This window comes from Halichondria panicea, chromosome 1 (assembly GCF_963675165.1).
Source record: "Halichondria panicea chromosome 1, odHalPani1.1, whole genome shotgun sequence".
Taxonomy (NCBI): domain Eukaryota; kingdom Metazoa; phylum Porifera; class Demospongiae; order Suberitida; family Halichondriidae; genus Halichondria; species Halichondria panicea.
The window spans coordinates 5,060,065-5,083,829 of record NC_087377.1 but is presented as its reverse complement, the minus strand read 5'-3'; the positions used below and the strand labels follow the sequence as shown (position 1 = coordinate 5,083,829).

General features: G+C 39.2%; 4 protein-coding genes across 6 annotated transcripts in view; all 4 read right to left on the bottom strand.

The window, feature by feature from the left end:
- The window catches only part of LOC135334204 (uncharacterized), a gene marked incomplete in the record, with an annotated part of 688,739 nt that overhangs the window by 346,999 nt on the left and 317,975 nt on the right, over positions 1-23,765 (bottom strand).
- LOC135336795 (uncharacterized) lies at positions 8,168-11,230 on the bottom strand. The gene is made up of 3 exons (XM_064532661.1): positions 11,052-11,230; positions 8,854-9,460; positions 8,168-8,705 (listed from the first exon to the last, which is right to left on the bottom strand). Exons 2-3 carry the CDS (start codon positions 9,448-9,450, stop codon positions 8,532-8,534), a joined length of 771 nt encoding a protein of 256 aa, XP_064388731.1. The 5' UTR covers positions 9,451-9,460; positions 11,052-11,230; the 3' UTR covers positions 8,168-8,531.
- On the bottom strand, positions 11,705-18,158 carry LOC135336538 (uncharacterized). Its single transcript, XM_064532396.1, has 2 exons — positions 13,449-18,158; positions 11,705-13,335 (listed from the first exon to the last, which is right to left on the bottom strand). Exon 1 carries the CDS (start codon positions 18,038-18,040, stop codon positions 16,985-16,987), a length of 1,056 nt encoding a protein of 351 aa, XP_064388466.1. The 5' UTR covers positions 18,041-18,158; the 3' UTR covers positions 11,705-13,335; positions 13,449-16,984.
- Positions 11,705-23,081, bottom strand: LOC135337065 (uncharacterized). Of its 3 annotated transcripts, XM_064532963.1 has the most exons (5): positions 22,487-23,081; positions 20,663-20,800; positions 18,978-19,243; positions 18,837-18,905; positions 11,705-12,492 (listed from the first exon to the last, which is right to left on the bottom strand). In XM_064532963.1, exons 1-3 carry the CDS (start codon positions 22,553-22,555, stop codon positions 19,076-19,078), a joined length of 375 nt encoding a protein of 124 aa, XP_064389033.1. In that variant the 5' UTR covers positions 22,556-23,081; the 3' UTR covers positions 11,705-12,492; positions 18,837-18,905; positions 18,978-19,075. The 3 variants fall into 3 exon arrangements, 1 of the variants encoding a protein (XP_064389033.1); XR_010395017.1 differs by lacking the exon at positions 20,663-20,800 and having other exon boundaries at positions 22,487-23,076; XR_010395016.1 differs by lacking the exons at positions 20,663-20,800; positions 22,487-23,081 and adding an exon at positions 20,213-20,266.

Sequence of the window (23,765 nt, the reverse complement as noted above, 5' to 3'; positions counted from 1 at the left end):
ATTATGGATATATCACAACTATAAGTGTCACAAATACATAAATGTGTGTTTTTGAGTCAAATACCTACGCCCGTCAGCCAGAAGATGTGCATGTATGCAATACACTTCTATCGACAATATTTTAAATAAGGAGCAGTCTAGACGTGACATCAATTATACGTACACATTCGAACATTAAATAGCATCTTGTCTCCAGCTATAATAACCAGATCATCAATACAGGCGAACACCGGATCCAAACCATCATATTCAACGACCACATACGCATTATTTTTTTTGTAAGTTACTCCATCCTTCTTTACCCAATTAGGGTGAGAAACTTGTGTTTCCTCACTGATACCAATCAATAATTGACTGTTTTACCTGCGTTAATTCGTTTTTAAGTGATGAGACAGCATTTACAGGGCCACATTCGAATAGGAAACAAAGAAGGTTACCATTAGCCATTTCGTAACACGCCAAACGTTGATGATGATTAGCTACTGAAAGTGTGATGTTTTTAAAACTTGATACACCAGTTGTTTGTTTGAAAAAATTTAATTTAGCTTCATGTCTGATTGTCCATGTCCTGATCATGGGGCCTACCTGTAGCATTTGTTCTGGGTAATGAATAAGAAAATGAAGCTTAGGAATAAATGAGGCTGGATACAATGATTTAAACAGTGTGTTATGCTCAAAAATTATTAGCTTCAGTGAAGACGCGATACTTTCACTCACTATTGGACAAAGCACAATATCTACTACCGTATATCTTCTAATTTATCGGACACTTCTAATTACCCGGACACTCTTTTGGGCAATTTTTGTTGTTCTAATACAACGGACACTCCAGTACTTTAATATTACATTTGTTCTAAATATCCGGACAATACCTTGAAAAGTTGAGTTACCATTCATAGACGGCAAGTAAGACTTGGAGTGCTGCAGTTAGATAGCTTTGAGTAGCTAGTTTTAGATAGTTAGTGCAACTATTCAGTCGTACCTTGTTCTATTAAACTTAGCTAGCTCGCATGCAGCTGCTTGCTTGTTCTAATTATTCCGGACACTTCGCATGCTCTATAAAAATCTGTTCCAATTATACCCGGACAATTTCCAAAATAATTATTTTTTGCTGTCCGATAAATTAGAAGATATACGGTATCTTTCTCAGTAACAAAAAACATTTCCAGTTCAAATCAGATTCAGGCAACTTGTAACCTATCAAAAATGGTATAGTATTTGGAGCAACAACAACATTTGTGAAGCACTTGATCTTAAAGGTTTGTCACTTAGAAAATGTCTGTGAACGACCGGTAAAGGTTTATCGGTTTCTGTGTATCCATAATTAAAATGAACTAGTGCTTGGTTATATTCTGTAAGAGTGAAAAGTTTCTCAGAAATGCAGTGCTTTAGCAAGAGCTTTATTTCAAGTGGTGCAGCACCCTCTAATATGTCATGCATCCAATCATGGGGTAGTCCTCCAGAAAAAAAAGGAAAATGAGTTACATCCATTAGTGATGCTCGTCTATTGATCCCGTAGGTCTTTGAGTAATGATTTTTTGTTGGTCCTATCAATAATCTGCAATGATTTTCGTGCGTTGAGGGGTCTCTTATAATCAAATTATCAGAATTAAATTCATCAGACATATCAGTAGTTTTTACAAGGCAGGTTCTACAACAGCGAAACGAGAATGAGAAAGATAGCTTAAAACCTCCCAGTTCGTTACTGGCAAGATTGTCGGACAAAAATGCTAATAAGGCACCTTTAAAAATTTGGTTTCTTCCTTGGAAGTTTAAGGAAATGCCAGTAGTTGCAAGAGCACTTAAATCTCGAAAGAATGGTTTTAGAATAGCATCAATTCCCTAATACAGGTTTTGTAGCCAAAATTGCTAAATAATTTATTAATAGCCTTGAATGCGGATCAACTCTTAGGATGTATATTTCCAAGTGTAAAAAAACTACTCCTACCTTGTGCTTTTAAACGTGTGACCCTAGAGGATTACAAACCTCTAGCTCATCAAAGTATCCAATTATTTTGCAAAGCATATAATTATATACGAGAATAAAGGATGATTTTAAAGGAGGTTTCCGTCACAAAAATCTTCTATTAAACCATCCTTGCGTATTCGAGATGGAAATGTTTCGATTTCTTCCGCGATTGTTGCATCACTTAACAGTTTTCTCAAAGTAGAAAATAATAGTACATAATGATATGTGTCACACCTCAAAACAGAACGTGACTTCGATCCTGTAAATTGTCGACAATACATAGGGTCTCCAATTTGGATTTCCTCTGGTTCCTATTAAGAAAGGAAATAAAATTAATGATACGGGTTTTAATAATTATAGTAATATACTTACCACAAATCCAAGCGTGTCTTTAAAGTAATTTTATTGCTTGAACTTAGTATCAATTTCAGCGAAAGAATCTTTAAACGTAACAAAAGTCGAATCTAAAACCAGGGTTTGGGGATTTATGCTTTCATCAGCTAAACGTGATCTAACTTGAGCAAGCAACATTGACGTTGTTCTTTTAAATTGAGCTTTACTGTTTTCAACAATGTCGTCAATAGCAACTTGAGAAACACGTCTTAGTTATTTCAGTTTCAAAATTAGGAGAGCACTCTGATGTCTATAGACATGTGAGTAGAGTGATGAGAAACTCTTGCATGTCACAGTGCAACTACTTATCCCACAGCATACAGCAAATCGAGGATCATTTGAATGAACAAGACGGAGGTGACTTAGAAGAAATGCAATTGTAGGAGACTTAAATGTGCACAAAGAGCAGATCTTTTCCTGTAAACAGCCGTGTCTTTCCATGCTTGGCTATGCTAATAATTATATCTTTAGGTTGAGCATGCTGGCATCTATGACAATTCATTTCAGACGTTTCATGATATACCAAACATCTAGAATGTTCCGTTACAACATGCACACATGCACACAATGCACGTACTTTTTGCATGCATGCATGCAGAGTACTATTTGTACACATGAACTATGTAGATAGAAGAGATAGACCCAAATACAATATACAACTAGAACAATCCAGAAATGTCCTTTGCCATGCTGCATGGTATGTTTTAGTGGGCGTGGTTTAAACTTCCTGGAAATCACTCTTCTGCATATGTGCAGAAGTGTGCAGCTGCATATATAGCTATCTTCAGCTGCAGCTAAAATAGAAAATCTATAATTGCCTGATACCAAGTCTACAATGAATGATTCTAGCTCTCTGGATGATAGCACAGTATCATGCAGTAATCATCCAGACTCAATGACAGTTCAGGAAATTGCAGATTGGTTAAAAGAAGCTGGCATACTGCAGAAGTTTGTGACACATTGACACATTTACAGGTATGATATAATTATAGCAAGCTAGCTCGTTATATGAACACGGTATATATACTAGTCACTATTATCACTTCCCCAGTATTACACTGCCATTTTCCAGAAAATTATGTCGATGGTGAAAGTTTTTTGAGCTTGACGGAGCAGGATATTAAAGACATGATTCCTCCCATTGGAATTGTCAAGAAAATTCTCAAGCTTCAGCACGTAAGCTATTACATGCATAATTGTTTTTTAATGAATAAATTCCCCGGGCCCTTTTACCTCCTCCCTTTTCAGTGCCATGGCATTTATTTATAATTATATACAGCAAAGAGCTCCGTCACAAGAGCAAGCTAATGCCTCAACGATTTCCTTGCCATGCACTTTCCAATCCCTCAACTCCTGGGTCCTCTGCATCTGCTTCTAGCGGCTCTAGAGTGGAATTTCTTGATTATTGGCGACCAGAAGTAGATGAATGTATTCAAGAAAAAATTGGACGATTGTGCTCGTTGCAAAATTGTCCGAACTCTGGTGTGTTTGTTATTTAGTCGTTATGGAAAGCCGGATAGGACACACTGCGGCATAATGGCTCGACAACTAATTTTGAAGTATCCATTCATGAAGGATGTTGGATTGGGAATAGGATATGTAAGTATAACATAAGTATAGGTGTACATACACTGAAATATTTTTTTTAGCAATCATGGGAAGATAAAATGGTGGAGCGTATCCGTAACGCAATAAAAAATGATCGTAAAAGGAGTTCATCCTCAATCTCTGCAAGTGTTAAACGTTCTAAATCTGCCGACGATAAGAAGAATGACGTTATTTTGAGGCGTTATCCATCTGGGGTGAAGGAGAGTGAAGATTCGTCCAGCACTGATTCGCATGTTTCTGCATGCTATTACTGGTGAATTGAAGAAACCAAAACCGAGAGACTCGATACTGTTGCCGTTAATAAAATCGACATATCAAACCAGGCGCCTTTTCATTTTGCATGAAGCACGAGATGTTCAGAATATCTTTGAAAAATGGCCATCACTCAAGTGCCAAGCATTGGTAAGATTTGTTGACATTATTCATTATTCTAGTGAATTTTACAGGTTGAGCAAGAACTTCAAGGTGATGAGGACTGCAAATCCAACTTTCTCTCCAAATGGAAAACGTATTATCTGGTTCTTCTACGGTAGGCTAAGACAAGTGGTAAAAAAGCTATCTCAGCTGTCCTCAAGGACACAGATGAATCAAGTAAGTGCATGCTTGTGTTTCCAGCATGTTTGCTCATATTGTTCTTTCATTATAGATGCTGTTACCAACCAAGTGCATGTGTGCGTTGAAAGTGTTGGGATTAGCAGTGTCCTCAGCAAGAGGCGTAACTATACTGCCTTACATGTATAAGGAGTACAACTCAGTGAGTTAAATTTAATGTTGTCTGCTGTGAATACATTTTTGTACGATGCAAGCGTGCATGCATTGTATACACCAGCCGCTGGTGCTCTTTAATTGAAACTCATGTATGCAGTGCAGTGCTGACTGATTTCCTATAATTTATAGGATGCGGTGGCTGTAAGTGATGCCTTAAAGGATTCAGAGGTCAGTAATGCTGCCCCAAGAATTGCCGCTATGGTAGGAGATTCTGATGTGCAATGTTTCATTGTAGTGGAGCAGACTGCTATCTGCTATTTTTGAAGTTTCTTCCCTCCCTATAACACTGTTCATTCTGTTTCTTGTTATTATGCATTCCATATTCAGTATCCACCTAAAGCATTAGGCTTATTCTATTTTCTTCAAGATTATATTTTAGGTCACCCTGATTCTCTTAAGAGATCCAGTACATATTTAGCCGTTATGTCAGATCTCAACAGTCGACCGCTTATAGTTCACAATGCGTGCATTTCAGTGTAAATGTTATACAACCTACCTGACAGTTGAAGTTGTTAAACATGGGTGGGCTTAACCAATGTATTGTTATGCATGTTGCAACTAGTTAAACTTCCTGTAGCTTGCATGGGTACATCTAACTAGGGTTTGGGTTTTGCAACCTATATATGATGGTTGGAGTCGAGCACTGGAGCTGTGTATGGGTAGATTTAACCAGTGTATTTAAGTGGGTTACAACATAATTATGATGGTTAAAATAGCTGGAGCATATAGTTGAGATTAACCACTGTAATGTAAGTGTGCTCTAACCTACATAAGAGTAATGCTGTATAGCATGGGTGGGTTTAACCAATGTAATGTTAGGGTGTTGCAGCCTATTTGATGGTTCAAATAATTATATCAGAGTATTGGTAGAATTAACCAGCTAGTGTAATGTTGGGTGTTGCAGCCTATTTGATGGTTCAAATATATCAGAGTATTGGTAGATTTAACCAGTGTAATGTTAGGGTGTTGCAACCAGCTTATTGAGTTTAAGTACCTGGAATAGGTAGGTTTAACCAGTATAGTGTCGGGGTGTTACAACCTATCACAAATGGTTAAAATGTAATCCATTCCTTTTTTCAGTGTAGGCTCTTGTCAGCTTTCACTCCGTTCAGACGCTCGTCATCCACACTTTTGCAGGCTGTGAGTCTTTTGTTAACATAGCAGGCTAAGGGTAGCTATCGGAGAATGCTATCCGATGGGCTAGAAACCTTCAATCGAACTTTCTATCTACTTCCTTCAATCCCCTTCCGTTCGTTGTGATGTCATAGTTTTACTGAGCATATACGATGTTATCCAAAGACACCGGGGGGATATTAGCGCATGCGCAAGCAGTCGATACCAGGCCTACTTCCTAAGTGAAGTGGAAAGTGCGGCCTGGGATCGAGGCTAGCATGCAACATGCAGTGAAATATCCAAATTCATAAGTGGGCGGATGAATGTGCATATAAAGGGTAAAAATACACACTGTAGCTGATAGCGAAATCATAGATTGAAAAGGAAGGGGATTGGAAACGAACGGACCTTCCTGTGTAAATGGTTGAAACATTCCGCGTTATATTTCGCGTTTGCGAATAATTTCTTCATTGAACGTTTTGTGTTGTATTTTAACTGTTTCTAGCTCTCCTATCCACTAGCGATCACTCAGAAGCTGGGAGGTACTCTAGAGAAGTAAGTTTATTACCACTGACAAGCTCTAAGTCCGTTGTCTTTACTCTGTTTCCAATTTGTGTTGAGTTAACTTGAATTACTCTATACTTTTCTCTTTCCCTGCTGTGAAAAACAAACAGCAAAGGACATTGCTTGACTTGGTTATTATGTATCTAAGTGCTACATAGAATGGCTTTATGCTATGGATACGCTTCATAAATGTTTGCAGTACAGTCCTTCAAACTGCTGTAGTAGACACACCACGGGCCTTGACCTCCCACGACTTCATAGTAAGGACTATTCCTTCTTGTATAGCTATTTAGTGACAGTGGTTGCGTGGAGCTAAATTCTCTTTACTTTCAACATTAAAAGTGATCAATTCCACTGCTTCTATGTACAGCACATTGTAGAGCAGTCAAGACAGGTAATGAGCATGCTGACTATAAATATAATCCTTTGTAGTTTTAGCCACACCCTATAACCCGGAGTGTTTCACGTATTTTTTTCAAACATTTTCGTTTCTACTTCCCTTCCTTTTCATCTATGGCGAAATATAGTATCCTGTATGAGCATAAGCCATTTGTATACATACAATTGATGTGTTTAGTTATACATGCCCTTTTTCCTCTCTTTCCTTATATATACATGTACGGCCTTGGTACGATATAATATACATGTACCGGTATGCCTGAAAATATGTATGTAACTTACATCTCCATCACTAGGTAAACTCGCCAACTGATGTTTGGCCAGGACTTGTATCTGTAACTGTCCATAGAGTTCCTTTTGATGTTCAAGTTCAGATTGAAGGTATCGAGCACGTTGTTGCTGTTCAGTCAACTGAGTCTTGAGGTAATCGTTTCCAATTTCCATCTTCACCTTTGCTTCATGTCTCACTTGTTCAGGGGAAGAGTCAGGTGATCCATGAACCATCGTTTGTTCAATATAGCCATCACGTTGCTTGCGTTCTTTTTTCAGCTCAGTTTGATATTTTAATTCCAACTGTCTTATTCGTTCACGTTGAGCAGTTAGCTGTTTCTGGTTGCTCTCGGCTAAAGTCCTTTTGTAATCGTTTTGAATTTTGCTCAATTCTTCTTTATGCCTATTGGCTTGTTTCTCCAATTCTTTTGTCATATCTTCCTGGACATCTTGAGTGCTTCTCTTCTCTTTGTCAAGTTCATCCCTAAATCCTTCGGTCAAAGTTGCAGTCTTTAAAGCATTTTCCTTATTGTGTTGAACAATTTTGTGCTCATGTTCATGCTCAAGAGATTGCATTTTATTTTTCCATTCTTCGTTAATTTTGTCCGTTACTTCTCTCAATTCATCATCGAATCTCTGCTGCCTCAAACCTTCTCCTTCTGGTTTCGTCTCAGCTTGTTCAGCTTCAGCTTTAACAGTACTTCTTTTCAGTTGCTTGCTAAGGTCTTCTCGTAATCTGTCCATCTCATGTGTAAGATCATCCGTACGAGCTGCTGCAGTTTGGGATTTTCTCATCTCTATTTCTTTTTCCTCTTTGAGTGCTTCGAATCTGTCCAAATCAGTTTGTCTTTTTTGATTTAGATCTATTATTGCCTGACTTGCTGTTTCAAGCTGGTTATTCACCTCCTTAATTGTCTTCTCAGTTTTTTCAATGTGTGCGTCAAGCTGTTGTACTTTCAGGGCTTCTCTTCTTTCTTGATCTTCTTTTGCCTCTCGAAGTTTAATCAGTTCATATTCGACATCAACACTTTTCTTTATAGCAATACCATATCTCTCTCTCTCTCCTGAAGGAATTCTGCCTGCATTCTCTTCAGTTCAAGTTCAAAAGTCCCTCTCTCCTCCTCCCATTGTTGAACACGATCATTGAATGATGCTTCTTTGGTCTCCATTTCAGTCTGATGAGTTTCTTTGAGTCTCAAGTTCAGATGATCTAAAAGTTTTTTTCTTTCGTTTTCTTTCGTTTCAAGATCTTTCACCTGTTTGTTGAATAATGCTTCTTTGGTTTGCATTTCAGTGTGATAAGCTTCAGTCATTTTTTTCATTGTATCACTGAGTTCATCGAATTTTATCTTTGAAAGCTTTTGATTTTCATCTCGTTCGTTCAACTTTGCCTGAAGTTCTTTTCTCTTGGATGAGAATTCGCCCTGAAGGGCTTTAAGCTGGTCTTTCAATTTTTTATTGTTAGCAATTTGCCTTTGTATAGAGTAGTATCGGTTTCTCTCGGCCTTCGTGCAATTCTACTTTCTTGCGTTTCACTAGTCTGAGTGGAGTATCTAGCACCTGTAGTGCCATTCTCCTCATACTCTTCTGATATGGTGGAGCTGGAACGTTCTACCGGGTACTGCAAGAATGAAATCAGAAATATTATTATGATGAACAGCAGTACATGTACACACGTACCTGTAACTTCAAGCGTTAAACAGTGTAAATCTACGTTACATGTATTTGCACATGACGACAGCTCATAACATTGCTTAGTTTAAACTTACCTTTGATTTAACAGGAGTCTCATCAAGTGCATCCGCTAGTAGTTCAGGGGATTTGGAGGATGATTTGAGAAAGGGGGGCTCATCATTTCGCTTCTCAAAGGGTTCAGTCGGAGAGTGGACATTCGCTTCACTGTCTGGGGTGAAGCACGAATCGGCAACTTCTGCTGCTCCAGCTTCAGTATTTCCATATGAGGACCATGCTGCTAATTGTGGGGGTGAGGACTGAGATTGAGTCACGGCTAACACATCTTGGGCATCTTGTTGGCTGTCAACTGAGGACTGGTGCTTTCGAGGATTGATGGTTTGTTTAAAATTTTTCCATTTTGATTGTTTTGGATCAGCCTGTGAAGAAGCTCCTTGCTGGTGTGTGGATGTTTTGCGTTGTTTTTCTGGGTTGCTGAAGCTGGTTTCACTCTGGGTGCTGTTCTTCCTCTGTCCTCCACTTGATGAATATTTGCTAGCACCCCCGGCATGTGCACCAATTGGAGGCATGTCAGTCGATTGCTTTTTACCATCACTCTTATCCGAAGCGTTCTGCTCGTCCTTCTGCTTGTCCTTCTTCACCTTCTTAGGAAGCTTGATCTTGCCACCACCCATATTGACCAGTCTGTAAAGTTGAACACGGTAATAGTCACTATATGCATAATAGTCACTATTATGCATGTAGTTGAACTACATCCCAATATCGTTCTTAGCTGACTGTTCAGCTACATTTAGGTTAGCCTTGGTTAGAACTTGTCCAGATATTTATGACTGCTGTATTTAATTTAAGGCGACGCTCCATCTTAGGCAATTTTCCGACCTCTAGTTTGACAATATTCTTTTTTGTCGCATACTAAATATAGGTTAACAGGGTTTCATCTAAGATCAAAAATTGGGGGCCGGGGGGTGCGCGCAAGCACATCGCAAAATGTTTAAGCTACTCAGGTATATTAAGGACTGGGACCTTCAATTATTGCTGAATCAGCTAAAACGCAGCCACGCCCACGATTTTTAATATGTTTTGTGTGTAAAAATTTTGTGCAGCTACTGATCTTTTTTAGTTCTAAAAACGGTGTTCTAAACCTTCCTTTTAGCTCTTAATTCTTAGTGTAGTAGGTAGTTCAAAGGCTTAAGCAGACATATCTGCTGGGAGAGAGCCACTTCTTTGGCCAAAGGTGAGATTTTGCACAAAACTTAGTCTTACAGCTGACAATAAGTGACATTTTTATTTTTATAGGCTAATAACTTACTCTAAATAGAACATGATGCTCTCTCCCAGCGGATATGTCTGCTTAAGCCTTTGAACTACCTACTACACTAAGAATTAAGAGCTAAAAGGAAGGTTTAGAACACCGTTTTTAGAACTAAAAAAGATCAGTAGCTGCACAAAATTTTTACACACAAAACATATTAAAAATCGTGGGCGTGGCTGCGTTTTAGCTGATTCAGCAATAATTGAAGGTCCCAGTCCTTAATATACCTGAGTATGCCCACTTTTGTTAATTACATGACGCACACATCGTCATAGTACATGTACACCTAACTAATGTGATGTCACTATTCTACAACATTTTTGGGGGGGAAAGTTCACCCCTACCCCAACCCCAATAGATTAAACCTTGGCTAAACCAAAGGCCGCTAGTATTTCAAGCAGCTTGTAGTAGAGTAACCTCGACCTACCTCCAATTTGCGACCCTCTAATGCACCTATCAATGTGTTGCCCCACTACCCCCCCCCCCCTGGGACATACGGGGGATTTGACTCAATTTGACCTGACATTTTGGCCCCATACTGGGGGATTTGACCTGGCTTTGCGTAGTAAAGACTGCTTTTACAGCCTGTTTTTATGCAGTGCAACTGCTTGGGGCTCAAAAACTCCCTGTTGACTGGGGGATTTGAACACAGAATCCTCCCCCACCTGGGGGAATTTGACCTGAGGTATGGTCAAATCCCCCATATAACCCCGACCCCTCCTGGGGGGGGGATGGGGGATGGGGCAACACATTGATAGGTGCATAATTATTATTATGACTTCAACATAATCCATTCCAAAATAGAGACCTCTGTCGTATCTCCTATGCCTACCCTCTATAAAACAGATCGACAATACAGATCGAGGCCATAATTATATCAAGCTAACACACAGTTATAATAAGAATAATGTAGGTCTATGTAACAGACATTTTCATTAGCATATAATAAATAATATAGCTTACATGATTCTAGCAGCTAACGGCAGAAATTCTTGTCCTGGCTTTACACTAGACAGTAGATCACTTCTTGTGCATAAGCTGACACAATGGTACAACTCTTGCCACTGTATGGTAGAGAGACTGAGTTAGGGAGAATTATAAAGACACAGTCAAGTCATCTTTAAGTTTTGAGAACTCAACCGAATTAAAACTCAACCGTCATTGGAATTAAAACTAGGGAAACTCCCAGGGGAGTTTCTTGACATCACTGCACTACAAATATGCATGAATTAACTCTTGGTCAGTAAGCTTCAATTCCAGGCCGCAAGAAAAAAGAAGGCTTGGAATCGAGGCTACATTAAATTTTACTTCTACTAACTTTTATGTTTTGTAGATATACAATAAATGTATAAGAAAACAGCTTGCAATTGTAATTGGCCATGGCCATGCATTCACATGTCATGCTGCACATGCATGACTATAGCGTGCACATAACAATGTAACCACGTACAAAACAAACGTATAATTATACATAATTAAAAAAAAACTCGTTATCTATAAGTCTATTGTCATCGCTTGAAGGAGAATGTTTACACAAAAAGTACTAGGTCTCATCATTGGATTGTCAGACAAACACCAGAGTATCAAGAATGAAAGTTCAGGCCGCCTTTCTTCCGATCAATTTCTGTCGCTTGAATAGCTCACACTCTCCCCTGGCATGCACAGCATCGGGAACATGATCACAGGAGGGTTCTGGAAAATCTTGAGTTGCTACATACAAAGCTATAACACCAAACGAGAAAATATCGAGTCTTTTGTCATAATGGCTTGTCTTGTAAAGCCTCTGGTGACATGTAGTACTGATTACCAGGTACTTTAGACATCTTCTACATCCGAATGTCAAAGATTCTGGACATACCAAGGTCGGCTATATATCTTGGCTCGGTTGTCGGCTGTTAGAAGAATGTTGGGCAGCTGTGAGATCGCGATGGATGATAGAGCACTCCTCGTGAAGATAGAGTAGTCCATAGGATACATTGTTAAGTATCGAGACTTCAGTCTTATACGCAATGATAGGTTTGCTCTCTAAGTACTGCCCTAGATCAGTGTGCAGTCGCTCCATCAAAAGAGTGAGGTCAAACTCATCTTTTCCGCAGTGTACACCGATAAATCTGACGATATTCGAATGATTCGTTCGACTTAGAAGCACACACTCATAAATAAACTTCTGATGATAGAACTTTTTCCCTTGATCGTTACCAAGTTCATATCCACCACGACCTAGAAAAATGTCCCAGAGCCTTTTTGCAATGCAACTTGTATGGCCATAGTTAACAGCGTATACCGCACCGTAACTGCCTTGACCAACTTTCTTTCTGAAATCGAGGGGTATTTCAAGCGTCAATAGGTGGGGAGCGATTGCATCATCTGTGTTTCTGATTTCAGGTGCAGGTAGCAGTCGTTTCTGTGAGGGTAGTATAAGATCAACAACAGCTCATCAGAGGTATTATAATCTAGGTTATAATTACATAATTATGTAAGTGGCATTTATAAGGAAACTAGAGCACTGAAGTGCAAATCCTCGGCTGGTGACATGATTATAAAGAAACCAGAGGAGTGATATATAAATGCAGTAAATGTAGTTTGTATGACTTTATAGCTGTCTAACACAGCAACTCAGGATCAAGGAGCAATAAAACTAAACCAAACTGGAGGCACGGTGAAACAGTTGAGAACAGAGTTTTAGTGATACATGAGACTAGGATCCAGCAAAGAATTAGAGAAGTATGGCTCCTGGTCCAGAGTCAGCAACGAAGCGCATCCTGAGACAACAAACAAGTCATAATTAGCTTTCTACTTTAGTGAGCCTTTTCCAGGGGCGATCCTAGGATTCTGTCAATGGGGGTGCTCTTTGCGCGCAAAGCGCGCCGCCAAATTTAGGCCACGCCCACTTCCGGTGGAGTCACGCCCTTTTGTCGTCAACGCCCACTGTTTTCTAGATGGTGCACAGTACTGACAGTATAATACAACAGTACAGTGCCATCAGCACGTCAGAGAATGTTCATGACCAGAAGCTCAAGTCGCCTGGGATGGCAAACTCTAGCCAACTCTTCTTAAGGTATGTCAAATGTCAATGCAATCATGTCTAGTCTAGTCTCTGTGTAAATGTAGAAGTGTAAGTGATGATAAACGTTTGTTCCTTTGCTTGATCTGACGACAGTCTTGATTCTTTTCTTTTCAGGCCACTAAAAGATTGATCAGCTTACCAGGAGGTGACAGGCAGCGTACAAAGTATGACCACCAGTACCTTGATGTTGAGGAAAAGAGACTTTGTAGTTTACATTGCAAACATTGATTATTATTAATTTATTGTACATACATGTAGGCTTAATTATATAATTATACTATACATTCATGTACCTGGATCCAAGAACCTTGTTGTGCTGCATCATAGATAAAAGAGAGAGAGGGATTGGAAACGGATCACGTGATGCTACACAATTTGCTTATGTGACGTAACACCCCCAAATAACAACCGCGTTTCGCCCTCGAAATAGCTTTGTGCTATGTGAAAAATCGTTTAACCAAAGCTAGGAAGTCTCATCAGTGACGTTTACAGTGGTAAAATGTGTTCACCCACGTGGCATACACTGTCATAAAGTTGGTATAGTGCAGCTGTAAAATTTTTGCAAGTATAGGTGAGTAACAGCAGTTTTTTCAGTAAATTTCATGTTTCTGTTCCTATAACTTATAAAGTAGTTTGTAAAATGGGCTGAAAATATATCTGGCACTAATTTACACTTGAATGAACAAGAATATTGTGTTAGCCAATTATAGTAAGAAATGTACTTGCCTGTGTCAGTTACTTTTTGTATAAAAAGTGTGTAATGTTTCCGTACCTATTATTAAAGTGCTCCAATAGTTATTACTATGATATTGGGCAATTTAAAAGCTGTGGATTTGTTGAATGAGAATGACTGTGTTTTGTTATAATCCGTTTCTTAGAAAATCAGAGAAGTAAAATGCCGCGAAAGTTGAGATTCTACCAAGCCAAAAATTGGGAAAGTGAAAAACAGAAAAAGAAAGTATGTTGCAAGTATATAAGTATAAAAACACAATGATAATGTCAATAACTTGCTACAGGAAAGCATATCCGCTGTTCCATCGACATCTAATAAAGAACAAAATGTTGAGGTTAATACTCTGGAAGATTTTCATGATCGCGTAGTGCCTACCCTTGATATGACATGGAGTAATCAAACATCACCTGAAAGGCCAATAACAGCAATCAAACTCTGTAAGATATCATCTGAAGCTTCTACTTCAAGTCAACCTCTGGTTATAACACATACATTGTTAGTAAATGTTGATTTATCTTGGGAATTGTTTGTTCACGGTCACAAAGTTGACGCAGGAAATACCAAAGTACTGTCATCAATTCCATTTACGCTAATAAGTTTTTCGAGTTTCAGACAGCTTTTGGATGTAATTCAATCAAGTACTGTGTGTACTGGTAACCCTGATCCGCATTTTGTGGGTATGATTGTGTCACGCAAAGGAAAATTATTGAGTCCTAATGGAGAAATAAAAGCTCAGTTAGACAGTGGATTCCCTGTTGCAAATGGCAAGCAAACGTACTCAAAAACTGTACGAACAATTAATTGCGAACTGTTAGTGAATGGTGAAAAATGTATTAATTGCTCTAAGTACAGATGTACTTTACGTTCGTTGCATAGCCGATATTCAAGTGCAAATCAGGATGCAAGCATGCATACTAACGATCGGTATTTAAAGACTCCTCAAAGAACAGAGAAGCTAAAAAGTCTACGAAGTCGTTGTAAATTTATGGAGATTGAAGTGAAACGGTTAAAAACTAAAATACAGGAATCATCTGATTCAAAAGGAGTTAGTGTAGATGAGCCTCTACATCAAGAGCTACGTGGTATAATGGTACAAAGAAGTGATTCAATTTTGAAAGCTTATCCTGAAGGTTCTTTTAAAAGGCTCTTCTGGGATCAACAACTGAAAGCAGCAACAGTGATGAACGCTGCACAAATGAGGTGGCATCCCACAATGATAAGGTGGTGTTTAAATCTAAAGTATCTCTCCTCAGCTGCTTATCATTCCTTGCGTTCTTCTGGCTTTATAAGACTACCATCAGAAAGAACACTTAGAGATTATTCTCATGTATTCAAAGTTAAGTGTGGTTTCCAATCCGAAGTTGATAAAATGTTGCTGGAAGAAGCTAGTAAACATGGACTATTGGAGTGGAAAAAGTTCATTGTAATTTTAATAGATGAAATGAAGTTGCGAGAGAGTTTGGTCTATGATAAGCATCATCATAATGTGATTGGTTTCGTTCATTTGAGTGATGTAGAAAATCAACTAAGCGAGAGCAACATTTCCGATAATAGCGTTGCAACACATTTGCTTTGCCTTATGGTAAGAGGTGTTTTTACTGGATTGCATTTTCCGTATGCTCATTTTGCTACAGCTGAAGTAACAGGATCATCGCTATTTTTCATGGTCTGGGAGGCAATAGAACGATTAGAGAGACTTGGTTTTAAAGTAATAGCAGTAACCGGAGATGGCGCTTCAACAAATCGAAAGCTATTTAATATACACTCTGTTAGTAAGGATGATGTTTGTCACCGAGTTAAAAATCCATATACTACTGAAGAACGATACATTCACTTCTTTTCAGACATCCCTCACCTTATTAAAACAACGCGTAATTGTTGGTCACATTCCTTTGGGCATGGATGGACAAGAAAACTGTGGGTGAGTATAAATCATGTGGTTGTTTGCTCTTTCAAATTATGAATCTGTTCACAGATCAATGGCAAACATATTAGCTGGGATCATTTGCGCTCCCTCTACAATGGCAAAGTATCAATGGGAAAGAGGTCAGAGGGACTATTTCTTCTTAAAAAACTTTCGAAAGAACATGTTGATCTAAATTCGTATTCAAGAATGAAAGTGAGCCTTGCAGCCGAGGTAAGGAAATGCCTTGTTATTAAATTAATACATCGTTATGCACAGGTATTAAGTGAATCAGTCGCTGAAGGATTGTGTATGCAAGGGTCTGTGGACACATTTGAAACGCAAAGATTCGTGCGCATGATGGATAAGTTGTTCGACTGTCTTAATGTACGTCACCCAAAAGTATACTTAAAACGGAGAAAACACAACTTGAAGCCATATGAAGATGCTGACGATGCACGCCTAAATGTAAGATTAAAATGGCAACATACCATTTATAACACACTGTACACACACTTCTATTGCAGTGGTTGGAAAAAGATTTCCTAGGATACCTCAAAGAATGGGAGGATAGTGTGGAAACAAGAACTGATGTACCGAAGGCAGAAAAACCAACAATGCTTCTGAGCAGGGCAACTAGGGAAGGATTAAGGATTACTGGTAATTACATATAGCATATACATACATGTATAGGTATGTGCATATCTATTTTTGCAGTGAAATCATTTGTGGCTGTCATTCGATACTTGTTTAGTCTACCATGTGTGTCTGGTCGATACTTACTCAGCGAATGTTTCTCTCAAGATCCATTAGAAAACTATTTTGGACAGTTGCGTAGTAGAGGAGGATTTTGTACTAACCCTACTCTACAATCTTGCTTGCAATCTTCCCAATCAATTCGAGTTCAAGGCAGTCTTTCCATGCTACCAGTAAGGGGAAATTCGTCTAAAAAGAGAAGGCTATTTAATGAAGAGGAAGTAGTTGATGACACTCCCCTTAAGAAGAGACCTAGACATAAGTAGGGTGTGTTGTATGTATTATTGTGTTTCATGTTGTTTTTAACTCTATAATTCCATGACTGTATTAATTACTATCGTAACTTCAATACATACTTGTAATTAGATAAGTAATATCCCTAAAACGAGAGAAACATAATATTGCACCAAAGTATTAATACATGTACACAGCTACAGCTAGTCAGTACTGAGATCTTTTCTGAGACTTTTTGATCTTTTGACATTCTTTTGCTTGGCTAGCTTGTACTGCTCAAGCCAAGAAGACACCATTGAAAAACCTCTCATAGTTATCCACTTTTCAATTATCTCCTCCAGCAATTGTGATTGTTCAATCTCTAAATCAATGTCAATGGATATCATAGACCACCAAAATTGTACATCATCATCGGCTACTACTTCAGCAATCAACTCCTTACTGCTCGTTTGTTGTGTTCGTAAGTGCTGTGGGAGCAATTCTTGTGTTTTTATTTCAATAGCTTTAAACAGCATAAAACTTTTGTCATCTACGTAGAACAGTCCACCTCTGTCAATGTTTGCCATCCATTCCATTGAAAAGTCGTAAAAAGAGCAGTCTTCAATACTTCCATGTCGATGACCCACCATTTTCATTTGAGAGAGACATTCAACAAAGTTAGCAGCAGTACATGAATTAACTTTTTTATACACTTCTAATAGCTTTTTTGTTGTATAGCCGGCTGCATATCTAACAGCATTACATTCGTCACATGAAAGATCTTCTCGTTTACGGGTAAGCTTACTTGAATTATCTTCACAGTGACTTAGACTCCTAGCCAAAACTTTTTCGAACAAAACTCGATTTACTGACTGCTGTTGATGTACACTGACAACTGATATTCCTAGCTGGGCACAACCATGTTTCCATACACCAGGTAGTTCCTGCTGTGATGACGTGAAGAATAATGTTTGAGCTCGCTCTTTTGCTGTGTGTTCTCTGACTCTCCCAAAGTGCTTCAGTGTTTTGTTTATCACAGCTACTAGTTCCAGACAAAATGTTTGAAGTATGGCCTTCTTTTCAGCTGACTGTGACAATTCCACAACTTGTTGTATAGATCTTTTACTTTCTACTTTAACATCAATTTCTTCTTCCGTCTTTAACACACATCCAATAGCATTCAACACAATTTCCAACTCGTCTTCTATTTTCTTGTTCGATGGCTTCTTCATAGATGGTTTGTTTGAAGGTGTCTTTGTCCTAGCCTGAGCCTCAGCCATAATCAAACGTAAGCCTCGATTAAACCGCAGCGAAACGCGGATAGTATTCGAGGAGTTTTGTCGTTTCCAATCCCTCTATCTCGTTTATCTATGGCTGCATGTTGTGAGGCAAGCTCAAGTGTTTGATACAGCAAACCACTTCCTGCTGCCTAGCCTTATTATTGAGCCCCTCCCCACTCTTTACTAGTCTTGTTCCCATGGATATCCCAGTAACGATCGAAGAAAAGTAAGTTTTTTAGGCCAGCTTAGCTAGCTAGCTAGATCTAACTGGTATAAAGTTATTGTAACTATCACTATTAAGCTGTAGATAGCTGCAGTAAGTGTAGCTTCCTTCTAGCCAGCCAGTGATGGTTGAACTATCTACTTGAGCTTCTCTGAGTCTGGATAGGGTGCTGGAGCACCAGAGTCTGGATGGGGGTGCTGGAGCACCCTAAGCACCACCCTGTGTACGCCCCTGTTTTCCATTGTTCCTGGTACAGGATCACTTCAGCTGCAAATAATTATGTAGATCTACCTCGAATAAAGGTCGCGTGTTAGCTAGTGAGCCAACGTGCAAGTTCAAGCTTAGCTTTTCTTCGCTGTTATATTCGACAACGAGGCTTTAAAATCAAAATCTGCAATTAATAACTTGTTGTGTGAAGGCTATATCCATGCTGTAAATGCAGTGCTATGGCATCCTGGTAAGCAGACTCACATATTACAAATACATGCAGACAAACCAAACGACTACTATTATATACCCGCTGGCCGCAGCATGGCCTCGGGTAATCATGTTCTGTAAGGGACAAGATTATACCTGAGGATGATGTCTTTTTATCAGCTGTTCCATAGTTTATACAGCGTTCCTGATTTGGTGAGTGGTTTTCTACAGTGTGGAAAACAGAAATAAATCTACATGTACTTTCCTCTACACTGTGTTGACATTGTGTAAACTAACCAGTGCTAGGTCAGAATCTTGGTCCATAGCATTAGACAAGTTTTCAGCTTTCTCAATAGCAGCTTCATGTTCAGCACGGACAGTAGTTAGCTTGGATTTCAGTGCTCTGCTTTCCGTTTGCACTTTAAGTACGTCATTTGCAAGACTGTCTCGTTCTTGGTTAGCTCTATATCCAGCTTTCGCTTGAGTGTTTGCTTCTGCTTTTCGATGTCTGTGAGTACCTTTTGAGATTTTCCAGCGTTTTGTTGATAGTCCTTGATTTCAATCTGTAAAATTGAAATGACAGCAACCAATATGACGTATAATAATATAGATTTACCTGACTTCTACTATTACTAATCCCTCAGAATTAGGTAGTGTGCCCTACAACAGGTACTTAAAACCGCAGCAATACATGTACGTACGTGCATTAATACTGCGAGTGTATCATTGGAAATTTGAGGTAAACTATAGCCTCCTCCACAGGCCTCGGGGATCGAGGCTTGCATGCTGTTTGTGCATATGCTATTGTGTAAATGTACAGTATAACTGAACACTTTATCGATTATGTCCTGAATAATAATTACACATGCGGACAAAAGAGTGTGCATATGTAATTATACTGTATATACTATCGCGAAAATAGGCCATCCCCTTTTTGCTTCGAAGTTCTTGTATACAAGGGTATGTTTTTATATTATATACCCACCTATATAGAATGAAGTAGTTGTAAAGCTACAAAACATAAAGCATAACTATAGCTACTCAAAGCTATCTATAACTGAAGCACTGTAAGTCCTACTCGCCGTCTATGAATGTAACTCAACTTTTCAAGGTATTGTCCGGATATTTAGAACAAATGTAATATTAAAGCACTGGAGTGTACGTTGTATTAGAACAACGATAATTGCCCAAAAGAGTGTCAGGGGTAATTAGAAGTGTCCGATAAATTGGTACGGTACTGTGTATTATATTGAAATGAAATAAACGAGTATTGCAAGGTTTTGCTTTCGTCAATAGAGTGTTATACCGAATAACGGGTAATTTTCGTATAGAAGAAGTATAACTACATGTATAATGTTACGTTATTGTTGGCTTCCAGGGGAAATAGGAAGAGAAAAGAGAGGGAGAGAGAGAGAGGGAGAGAGGGGAAGAGGGGAAGAGGGGAAGAGAGGGAGTTTGAGTACTATAGACCCAACATTATCTATAGACACGGTCTTTTGTTGCATATATTTATGCATGGGTTGACTGCTTACCAGAAGCCACGCCTTTAATCTTTGCACGTTGTAGCTATAGTAATTACAGAACAATTTTCGTGTAGGATTGCTATAACAGCGAAAATTTAAGCCCCTCGAAAATTTCGTGGATTGGCCTCTAAAAGCATTTCGTTGCACAATGTTCGCGGAATTACTGCATGCTTATCGGAAGCCACGCCTTTAATTCTTTGCACGATAATCCCTTATGTCTCACAGGTACGGAGAGTGATCTCTATTCCCAGTTTGATAATTAGCCCACGCTCTCAACAAAACCCCCGCAAAAGCCACGTCCATTATTGGTTTCATTACTGGTTGTTCCTGTTTAGTGGCCCTACAAGCAAGCGCATGTGCAAGCAGTCGATACCAAGCCCTCTTCTTGACCAAGTAATTAACAAGAGGAAGTGGGCGTGGGGACGAGGCTAAAGATGCAATGCATATAATTTCAAGCACCTGTGCCAATTGGATTTCAAATGTCAGGATTTGTATCTCTCTGTCTTTATCATCTTCAGACACAGGGGCATCTCCCGGACGAGCTCTGAGGCTCTTCTCCATTGACTTCATAGCGGATAGAGAATCAGCCAATTGTTTCTGTGAATTGGAAACAATGCAGTAGCTGCAGACTTGTACTTTCACTTCTAGATTGGTGCAAGTACTTGTATGTCAGCCAAAACGTACATGTACATGCGTGGACTGTATTTATAAGTTCGTACTTCAGTGACAAATGGCACACCTACGTTACTACTACTATTATACTATTACTATGATCCCGAACACCTGGTGTCCCTATACCTCATCCGAAATATTCGGATACCAGAATAACTCTAAATGCCTCAATAGTTCGAGTAGCCTCCATGCAAAATCAGCAGACGATGTCCAGAGCTCTTACTAACCTAACAACTCTAACCCTAATTCTTATCACTACTACATGTAGTCTTGGACATACCGTATAGCGTGTAATTTTCGGGGGACAAAATATTCGTAGTTCAGCAATCTTGAGACATTTCGTGGGTAATATTTTCGTGGTTGGAGTTTGCACTGCCGGTAAAGGTAGGCAAGGTCACTTCATTCGTGTGTAAAATATTCGTTTCAACCACAAATATTTTGCCCCACGAAAATTACTCTCTATATAATTATACGCTAATGCATCAGTGGACAGAACAAGACTGTTATGCTAAGCTGAAGCGTTTAGCTTCTGCTAATCAGCAACACAAAAGCTTTCAACCACGTGGACACTTAAATGCTCATATGCCCATGCACACAGGGCCATAGACAGCGGGAGGGCAGGGCCCCCCTGGCATTTCTAGATCGATCTGCACATGCCCAATGCTTTTAGTGATTAGAATGATGTAATGGAATTGAGATGTGGGCAGGGCTATCTAATGCGCATGCTGACAAGAAGTGATTATCTTTTTTAGGTAAAATTCTAAGCTCCACTGCGCCTCTGGGCACCTTCCTAGCTATATAGTTGAAGCTACCTTGTTTTAGTTGCTCTAAGTTAGTGCCACAGCAAGTTGGAAGTTGACATACTCATGGCATATGAGTATAGGATATGCCAAGAGTATACGAAATTAGCTTAGCTAGGGGTTATTGGTGGCCAGTAGGTAAAGCACTTGACACAAGATCTGAAGGTTGATAGTTCGAGTCCCATCAGTAGCAGAAAAATTTTTTAAGGAGTTTACTCAGCTTTGCCCTGAAAAAATCGCATCCTGACAGATGGGATGCAAAGCCGGAGGTCCCGGGGGATCTGGGGGATCTGACACAATAAGCTTTCAAGCTTCCTTCAGACCCTTGTCAGCCACAACAGTGGTGGGTTTCGTAAAGAAAAAAAAGCTAGGCCCCCTGAAGGAGGTCGGGAATCAAGCCTATCCACAGTTTTGTTCTGGCCTGTTACGCAATAGTATCATGAATATAATTCGTAGGTGTTGGCCACACCTCTCAGCCAAGATGTGAGTGGGTGTGATCAATCCACTTTAGATACTGCAATTTGTTCTGCTGGTGGAACAAAAAAAACTGTGGATAGGCTTGATTCCCGACCTCCTTCCGGGCAACAGTATAGAGGGCGCCGGCGCCCGACTAAGGTATAGCCAGTACATTAAGCATGTAGGAGTGGTCGGAAACGTTGAGTGGTGATCAGAAAATATCTAGAGGTGGTTAGTAAACGACCACTGTAGGCAAAACCCTGCGTGCCGGTCCACGACAGACATGCAGACAGACAAAATTGCAATGTTAATCACTAGGTGGAGACTCTCGCCCCAATAAATGCATGTAACTTACATCTCCATGCAACGGTTGGTAGACCAGTCGACTGCTGTTTGGCCAGGACTTGTATCTGCAACTGTCCATAAACTTCTTTTTAACATTAGCCTTTTTATATATATATCATCCATAGCTGTGACAAGTCTCCTTGGAAGTACTTGTGAGTCAATATGTGCTCTGATGAAGGTTTCAGGTATATCCATGCATGTAGTTTGGATATAATACTGTGACTAAGGTCATAAATAGATCACATGTAGTTGTATCACTTAACTTCCTCTTCACTTTTGTATTCGTAGACATCTGCAGAGGAATGCTCTAGGATAATAGCTGGATTCAGGTTTAGTTGTTGGTCACTCTCCTTCTCTTCATGTTGTGTATGGGTCTTCTCAATAATTTCTTGAATTGTATTATTATACAGAAAATCACCTATAGCCTTACTAAATTGAGGTGTTGATAGTTCATTATTTGGTAAATAGTTTTCCATCACTTCTGCAGTCACATCATATATGTCTTGCTTTTTAACTGGATCCATGTCTCCTTCCATACAGTTCTGAACAAGACTAAGTGATAGATTACCTACAACATCTCTACTATTTGATACATCCAATGGTTCACTTCCAGGTACTTCACATACCTTTGAGGTAATAATATAGTTTGATGTTCAAGTTCAGATGGAGGTATCGAGCACATTGTTGTTGGTCAGTCAGCTGTGTCTTGAGGAAATCATTCTCCTGTTGGAGGTCGGTCATTTTCTGTTGAATTTGGTCTTGTTGCTTAATTTCCACCGCAACCTTCGCTTTACGTCTCGTTTGTTCAGGGGAAGATCCTTGATCTATTGTTTCTTCAATATAGCCATCGTGTTGTTTGCGTTCTTTCTTGAGCTCAGTTTGATATTTCAATTCCAACTGTCTTGCTTGTTCACGTTGAGCAGTTAGCTCCTTCTAATGTTTCTGGTTGCTCACGGCAAAACTTTTTTTGTGAACTTTAATCAACTCTTCTTTATGCCTATTTGCTTGTTTCTCCAATTCTCTCGTCATAGCTTCTTGAGTGTTTCTTTGCTCATTTTCAAGTTTTATTTTCTCATCTTCAAAAACCTCTCTCTTCTTTTCCCATTGTTGAGCACAATCATTGAATGATACTTCTTTGGTTTGCATTTCAGTCTGATAAGCTTCAGTCACTTTTTTCATTGTATCGTTTAGTTCATAGAATTTTATCTCCAAAAGCTTTTGATTTTCCTCTCGTTCGTTCAACTTTGACTGAAGTTCTTGTCTCTTGACTGAGAATTCTTTCCGAAGGA

Excerpts from the sequence above, each read along its gene's own strand:
- LOC135336795 (XM_064532661.1), bottom strand. The coding sequence starts at position 9,450 with ATGGGTGGTGGCAAGATCAAGCTTCCTAAGAAGGTGAAGAAGGACAAG. Across the intron at positions 8,706-8,853 it reads AGACTCCTGTTAAATCAAAG|TACCCGGTAGAACGTTCCAG; the intron begins GTAAGTTTAAAC and ends TCATTCTTGCAG.
- LOC135336538 (XM_064532396.1), bottom strand. The coding sequence starts at position 18,040 with ATGGCTGAGGCTCAGGCTAGGACAAAGACACCTTCAAACAAACCATCT.
- LOC135337065 (XM_064532963.1), bottom strand. The coding sequence starts at position 22,555 with ATGGACAGTTGCAGATACAAGTCCTGGCCAAACAGCAGTCGACTGGTC. Across the intron at positions 20,801-22,486 it reads ACCAACCGTTGCATGGAGAT|AAACAATTGGCTGATTCTCT; the intron begins GTAAGTTACATG and ends TCCAATTCACAG. Across the intron at positions 19,244-20,662 it reads TTGAAATCCAATTGGCACAG|ATTGAAATCAAGGACTATCA; the intron begins GTGCTTGAAATT and ends TCAATTTTACAG.